Below are 8,028 nucleotides of genomic sequence, written 5' to 3'. Positions count from 1 at the left end.
CAACAGCTTTAGAAAAAATTGAGGATAATATGGTAAAGTTGGTCACAGCTTTGTCTGTATTTCAGATATCTGAAACAAACAAAACAAAAAAGCTACAGTGAGTTTACTGCTACTGGACTGGTGTGGCTGTTCTTTGGGTATAAGAGTTGTTTGCTCCTCCTTGTGTCAAGAACATTGAGTTTGCATTATAAAAAAATATGAACATATTTCCACCGGCCTTGCAAAGAAATTGATGTTTCCTCTGTAGGTAATTCACATGGCTATACTTTTTACAGTAAAGTCACATTTTGCATATCTTACCTCTTGCACTTTTGTTAATTTTAACCTTTAAAGCGGCATATGATGTGATGCAAAAACAATTGTTTCAATTCACAGATCAATTTAATTCTGTCATTTCCTTCTTCTGTTTTCCCCTTTAGCATTTTTAACTTTTGTTTCCTGTTCACATTCTTCGCTCTCTCTCCTCTCTGTACCTCCAACTCTTCCAGTAGACTCAGAAATCACACGCTACAATGATGTAATGAAACAGGAAAACAAAAACTAGTATGCAAACCATGAGGAAGATGGAGAAAAAGATGGAGTATCAGTCACAAGAAACACAACAAACAAAACAAGTGTCATAAAGAAAACAAAAAATATTTCCTCGTTTAATGCTCAATGAAATAATAAACGTCTCAAGTTATGTTTGAAATATAGTGATAGCATGTATTTGTCACTGTTCTAATTACAGTTTTTCTCAGCTGCTTTGGTGAATTTCCTGAATCATTTTCAACAATTACAAAGCAGAACATTTCTCAGCAATTCATACTAACAATAAAGCAGAATGGAAAAGCCAGATTCTTTCTTAAACACGAACATGTCAGAGTCTCAAAATAACAAGTCCTTGTTTACTGTTAACTATGGATAAAGCTTTGATGACAAGAATTGCAAATTGTGATTATGGGAGACCAGTGGCAAGAGACTGGACAAGATTCACGTTTATGATTTTACTGTAACTTGTGATTCAGAAAACATCACAAAGGGAAAAACAACTAAAGTAGCAAAAGGAAGATAAGACAATCTCCTTAATGAAACATGAAGGGATCACAGTGCAGTTTTCCTTTGCTTTCCTCCATGCAGAGAAAAATTCCTCAATGAGGTTAAGAAATGAGGAGTAGGATGAAGAACTCCTTCAGCATCTGTTTGTGCGTCGCAGAACGTTCTCTGTTGATGCTGGAGTGATGGAAACAGGCAGATGTCCTCATCTTCTTCTGGCTCTTCCTGTTTTCCCTCCTAACTCCTCTGTCACAGCCTCACTCCTCTTTTCTCTGGCTGTTCACCCCGTCCAAATCCTTGTCCTTCCATTGTCATGAATGTACCCATGTGTTATTTTGGCTGTTGATGGTTCACAAGACGTACAATCAATCTATTTCAGAAAACTGGTTGATGTAATGCTCCACACATTTACCTACACTGGAGAAACTCAGGACTCACCTGGGAGAAATGTAACATTTCAGGGCAGATATACAAAAAAGTATTATGACAACTTGTTCAGGCATTTTGCATGTTAAGACTTGTAGGATGATTTCTGTGAAAGAAAACCTCTTAAAGACAGCAAAAGACGAGTCCTTTCATACATGTCTTTTACACAAAGACTCTCTTATGTCAAATGATAATTGAATGGTCAGGTGGCAGTCCTTTTCACTAGTGCAATTAATGAAAACCTTTTTTGAGCAAGTGAAATCAACCAGAACACTTTGATAAGGTTACGTTGTGCCCCAAAAGTGAGTTAGTTTTTTCACATTCAAAAACTCAAAAATGGGCCCAAGTGGGGAGTGTAAAGGGGTGCGGGTTTTAATGTTTTTATCTTTATTTTTTATTTATTTATTAATTATTATTATTATTATTTTTAATCTCTTTCTCTTTTTTACTGTTTATTCAATGTTATATGACTCTGTGTTTCTTTTTTTAATTATGTAAAGCACTTTGAAATGCCTTGCTGCTGAAATATGTTATACAAATAAAATTTGATTCGATTTTGAATAAAACCTCCCAGATTTTCAGGGATTATAAATTTTTCTATTTGCCAGTGAGACTTTAGACCTACACGTAACTCTGCTTGGTGGAATTACTCAATTTAAGTTTGAGTAAATCATTCTTACTCGATTTAGTATTGAGTGAATCGATCTCACTCGATTTAGGATCAAGTGAATCAATCTCACTCGAGTTACGATCTATACTACATTGGACCGACTTACATTCAAAATTACTTTGGACCGAATCACATTCAGAATCTTTCTTTTTTTTCTTCCAAAATATGTAACCCAACTCTAACACATTGAGAAGCAGAGATAGTAAAGCTACTAGAAGCATGAAAATGATGAAGATTGTTTTCTCTGTGGGCCGGGACACGTAGCAGAACACTTTGGTAAGGCAGGGCCATTGTTCACAGGTGTACATCGACTCAAGGCCAAATCCGTACAGGTAGTACTGAGCAACAAAGAAGGCTATTTCCAACAGAATCTTAGAAACTACATTGACGATGTACATTTTCCAGACTGGACCTTCCAACGGCACTTCAGGCTCATTGTTTGAGTCTTTATTAGAAGTTTGGTCGTCTTTATCTTTGGTGGCATTGGTTTCTTTCTTTTTGTCAGTGCGGGTTTTGTGAACTACAAACCCCAGATAAACGAGCGTTGGTGTAGAGACAAAGATGATTTGCATAACCCAGAAGCGAACATGAGAAAATGGGAAGGTCTTGTCGTAGCAACCAAGTTGACAACCAGGTTGGTTGGTGTCACATAAGAAATTGGACTGCTCATCTTGCCACACTTCTTTAGTGGCTGTTATGAGGACGAAGATGCGGAAGACAAACAGCACCGAAACCCAGACTTTACCAACGCTGGTCGAATGTTTTCGGGCAGCCGCCAACAGGTGAGAGACCACACCAAAATCTCCTGATACCGTCATTGGAAATTTAGCTTTGTCTCATCAGATCCACCACAGAAACCTATAATGAAAGAGGAAAATGCCTTTTAAATTTGGTGAACTGAGACTGCTTCCTCCAGGTTGGTGTCAGTAACAGCCGTGAATCATGATGGATAGGAATGGGAGATGGGTAGACCGGTTGTGACTGAGCCAAACAGTACAGCTCCCATTTTACTTGATTTACATGGATCAGAAAAAAAGTCAAATTTTCACATTTTGGAGATGCTTTTCTTCAGCACTGACACATGAGGAATTCAGAGTTGATTGAATAATAGATGGAGCTTAACACAGGACACTCCTTTAAAAAACAGCTGAAAGGTCTAAGAGACTAGAAAAGGGGTTCAGGTCCTAACAGGAGAACAATTTCAGTCAAGCATGATTCTTCCCACTCTTCCATAAAATCCAGATTTTTGGAGTTTATGACTAATAGCTGTCATGACCACATATTCTCCTACCTGAACTGTAGTTCTCCAAAGCAGCAACAAAGTTACCATAAGCCTCTGTCATTAATGCTCTTTTTGTCTGCTAGTTTTGGTAGATGGTTGTATGTTGGTTTATATGAAGCAGAGTCATAATCTTTCCATTGATTAAGAAAATGTTCAATGCTTCTGTTTTTTGTTTGTTTGTCTGTAATGAAACCTGCTTTTAATTTCTTCACAATCTCATCTCTCCACGCCATCGGGGACTGTCTCACTCCACCAAAAAGTTTTGGGATTGTTCCAATTCCTCTCGGTTGGATGTGCCTTTAAAACGAGGTGAGAAACAGGTCTTTAACTGGATGTCCCACATTCAGAAGCTGCTGGGATTCATGCAGGTTTTGACTCCTGATCTCATGTCTTTGCTCTCTGTCCTTTTGTTTCTGTTCACTTCAAATAAAACCACCAATGTCACAAAATCTTATAAAAGGAGTTCTCAAAAAGTCTCAGTAGTCATGTATGAGTCAGTTCTGACCACATTGTTTCTAATTAACTATGTAAAATAACCCACCTTTTTTGTCCTGAATGCCTGAGCCTCCTGCGTCTCTTCACTCTCTCGACTTAGCAAGACAAAATCCAGTGAAGAACCTGTTTATAAACCTTATGCTACAGAGGGAGGGTTACTATGTCACCTGATTCACTTCCTGTTTGCTCCATCTTATAGTTCTTAAGAATGATCACCTTCATTATGAGAGCAACCCGGCAACTTAAATATCAGGTTGTTTGTCTCTGTTGTTCTAACACACTAAATGGACAATATGGTGTCTTGCAAATCATCATGAACCTTTTCATTTTTTGTCCTGTTACGGCTACAAATGCCTAAAGTTATTACATAGTTTTCAACATTTTAACACATAAGGGTTTAAGCACATTTATATTGATTCACCTTTTATTCTGATACCCCTAAATAAAACTAAGTGACACCAACTCTCTTCAGAAGTTACCAAATATTTGTTAGAGATATGGTCAGGCGAATAGAGTCTATGTAATGTATTTTAACATGTATTAAGTGACTGATATAGCTGCTCTATGCTGTAGTTGGAGAATGTTGTTTGCTGCCGACCATAATCATACCTTCTAAGTTATGTGAAACGTCTGTTAAAATCATTTGAAGGCTCAGAATCAGTTCAGTACCAGTCCACATTCTCAGGGGAGAACAACTCACCTGTGTAAATTAAAGTTTTAGCTATTGGAGTTATGCTTAAGAGAAATTTATTTAATCAAAGAATGTCATGAATATGTGTGTAGGTCTGCACCAATTGCAGTTTTCTAGCCGATCCCTGGTTACCAATCTTTAAAAAGCCTGACCCGCTGATTTTGATTTTGGCTGATATGAATTTTCTTCTGTCTGAAATGTCGCTAAATATAGCAAGAAAGTCACTGAGTTGCAACAGTGGGGTGAATATTGTTAACTGTAAACATGCAGACCTGACCTGGTGGGCCGGTCTGTCTGTCAAACCTCTCACTGTAGAGCAGAAGAGGACAGAGACTGATTTTTAAACCTTTGCTGACAAAGATAAGATTAGGGGATGAGATGGGCTTCACGTATAAATATCGGCCAATCACAATCCCCCAAAATTAAGGAAATCGGCACCCAGAAATAGACTGGTTGCTATATCAGTTGGCCAATAAATGTATCCTATTATACATGTATATAATGTAAACAGCACTGCTAGAGATGCATTAAGTTTATAACAGGTGTATGAATGATCTAATGATTGGACTGCTGATTGCAGCCAGTCCACATTGTTGGCAGAACTAGAGGGCCCCAAAACCACATTTTGCTTAGGGCCCCATGGAGGCTTGGACCGGCTCTGCGCCAAAGTGCCTCGTAGTGGCTTAAAAATATGAAATGAAAGGAGACAATGAGTCCAACAGCTTTAAAGGAAAATGAGGATAATATAATTATATATGTATTGTTATAGGAATTTGCTTAATATGCTTGTAAGCACATAGCCAAGTATGAACGCAAAGTTGTGAAAAAGTTTAAAGAAAAGAGAGTTTATTAAAGAACATCCCAAATTTATAACTTCCAGGAGCCCAGATCAATTAATAATCTGAAATCAGACTATGGCACAACTATACACACACATACCAGGGCATGGCGGTCCACCTAAAGTACTGTGGAGAAAAGTCAATAGGTGCCTGGCCTGAAAAAAACTGTCTATAATTCATGCATGTTGACACGTAGCCACTGCCGGGCACCAAGGATATATCACATAGCTTCCTCAGTGCCCGGCGGCAGCTACAAGTGACATACAACTTCTGGGTTGTATATCAAAAACAGTTTTGCAGTGCAGGTTTATTTACAGCAAGACATGATTATTACGCCAATTCAACAATTGTGTGACTGGTGTAAAGAACATAAATGTTAAAAACCGAACAAACCGTTTGATCTCAAATCTCTTTAGTACGTTCCTTTTACCCCGTTTCAACTAAAAGCTGCTGAAACCTTTTTTAACATGTGGTTTAATTTTGTCTTCAGGAAAATTAACTCTTTCTACTGTATGCTTCTGATTGTTGTAAGTAATTAGTGATCTGAGAATAAGACATCATAATAATAAGATAAGACAACATAATAAGATAAGACATCCTTCATTTTAGTAGCTGCATTTATGCCTAACCCTAGATGCATCTAGCCCTAGCCAATACTAACTTGAATTTGAACCAAAAGGTAACCTAACCTACAAGAAAAGCAAGTATTCTACATCAAGATTGGCCTTTGGTCTCATAAAACCTATTAATACACCAAAACCCAAAATGGTCCTGTATAAGTAACAAAAACAAGTACGTAAACACACACACACCGACAAAAAAAAAAAACAGGATTTGTGCTAACTGTGCACTCACAGTAGTTCTAATAAATAAGGATTGTGGACCAGCTGGATCAGCATTTGGTGCTGGTATGCCACCTACTGGTAGGAATGGCTAGCTGCATCCTACCTTTGCTGTAAAACTAATTTTAAGTCAAGTTTTTGTGCAGAGTGTCTATTTTGTTAGTTCACCTTTATAAAATTGGATCATTTGGTTAATCGGTTAGCGTTTATTGCATTCAGGGATATACTGTAAATAACAATGTAATTGGCAGAGTTCAAAGTTCAAAGCTCATCAAAAATAACAAAGATCTGTTTCACATTTAAAAGACAAAACAAAACAACTTAATGACTCCCAAAACATCTGGGTAAAAGAATCCAGTAAATTGATTAAGCACAATTGAAATCTTCTGAATACTTGTGCAGCATTACATTTAGCATATATGTATAGAACATGAGATCAAAATGTTTGCATTTCAGCTTTTGTCGAGCTGGCACCCAGTGGTTGAGATGTGTACACAGATGACCCCAATATGTCAGAGTCTCTGAATGACTTAAAGATAAATTAATAAATTAATTAGGGTGATTATTTGGAGACTTTTTTTTGAAAAGCATGAATCTTTTTCTCATTGCGGACTGTAGAAGACTTATCTTCAGACTGTTTTGAGCTTTAGTGAGTTTACTGCTACCTGACTGTTCTTTGGGTATCAGAGTTGTTTGATCCAGTTTCTTTCTTAAACATGAACATGTCAGTGCCACTGTCACAATGATAAGTCCTTGTTTACTGTTGTTAACTATGTATAAAGCTTTGATGACAAGAATTGCAAATTGTGATTATGGGAGATCAGTGGCAAGAGACTGGGGAAGATTCACGTTTATGATTTTACTGCAACTTGTGATTCAGAAAACAGAGCACCAGGCACGAGCAGAGGGAGTAGCTGGGGGTGTTTGGGCACCTGCCCCTTTTGTTCCTTGCCCCCAAGTGCCCTCTTGGTCAATTTTATTTTTTATTTTTTGGTATAATTTTCTAAGCCCTCTTCTGACACATAATAACATGTACTAAAATTATTATATTTTTTGTACAACATAATAAGGCCCCCGCCCTACCCTAGGTCACCTTGTTACCTTTGACCTTTTACCCATGATGCATAGGGGTTGCACCAATTAGTCGACTAGTCGACTAGTCGATTCTTTTCTCTGCAATGACTTTTTTCTGGGCCAGTCGACTAATCGCAATCACGTGACAAAACAGATTTTTCCAAGGAAATGAAAGAAGGTGGACTAGGTGAGTTTGACAGAAAGTTCAAATTGTATAAAAATGTAAATAATTTAACAAAGTGAAACTGTAAATTACATCACAGGCTACCGCAATAGGGGTGTTGCGCGGCGCAGTGGTTAGCGCGGCGCCCCGCATACAGAGACCTTAGCCCGCGGTAATCAGGAGTCCGACTCCCGTCCTCCATTCGCTGGGCCCAGGCCCCGCTCCGCTCTCTCCGCCCCCTTACAATCAGATTGCTGTCAAATAAAGTAGTGCCGAAAAAATCCTAAAAAGACTACCGGAGTAATGTGCGACAACGCGTCATGATGTCAGGCTTTTTGATCCATCCAACTGATCAGCGTCTCTTGTAAAGAAAAGGTTTGACTACATCTGGAAACCAAGTCCAAGCTTCATCCTGAGGATCTGATAGAGGCGATATCTGCCACTGTCTGCATGTCGGTTCAGAGAGCCGCTGCTGATCAGCGGAGCATCGGGAGGAGGAGCAGCAGGAAGC

The 8,028-nt window shown here is 38.4% G+C and overlaps 1 protein-coding gene across 2 annotated transcripts in view; it reads right to left on the bottom strand.

The window, feature by feature from the left end:
- Positions 1 to 1,952: 1,952 nt before the first annotated feature.
- The window catches only part of LOC103133961 (gap junction alpha-3 protein-like), a 7,256-nt gene continuing 1,180 nt past the window's right edge, over positions 1,953 to 8,028 (bottom strand). Inside the window, exons 1-2 of one of the 2 annotated variants that reach the window (XM_007545978.2) lie at positions 3,955 to 4,038; positions 1,953 to 2,989 (exon numbers count right to left, since the gene is read on the bottom strand). In XM_007545978.2, coding sequence (XP_007546040.1) covers positions 2,083 to 2,949 — 867 coding nt within the window. In that variant the 5' untranslated portion in view covers positions 2,950 to 2,989; positions 3,955 to 4,038 and the 3' untranslated portion in view covers positions 1,953 to 2,082. Of the gene's footprint in view, positions 2,990 to 3,954; positions 4,039 to 8,028 lie in introns of those variants that run through there. The other variant, XM_007545977.1, reaches the window with a different exon arrangement.

Source organism: Poecilia formosa, unplaced genomic scaffold (assembly GCF_000485575.1).
Source record: "Poecilia formosa unplaced genomic scaffold, Poecilia_formosa-5.1.2 Scaffold14, whole genome shotgun sequence".
NCBI classification, from domain to species: Eukaryota; Metazoa; Chordata; class Actinopteri; order Cyprinodontiformes; family Poeciliidae; genus Poecilia; species Poecilia formosa.
The sequence above is the reverse complement of the archived record's forward strand: the minus strand, read 5'-3'. Positions and strand labels throughout refer to the sequence as shown.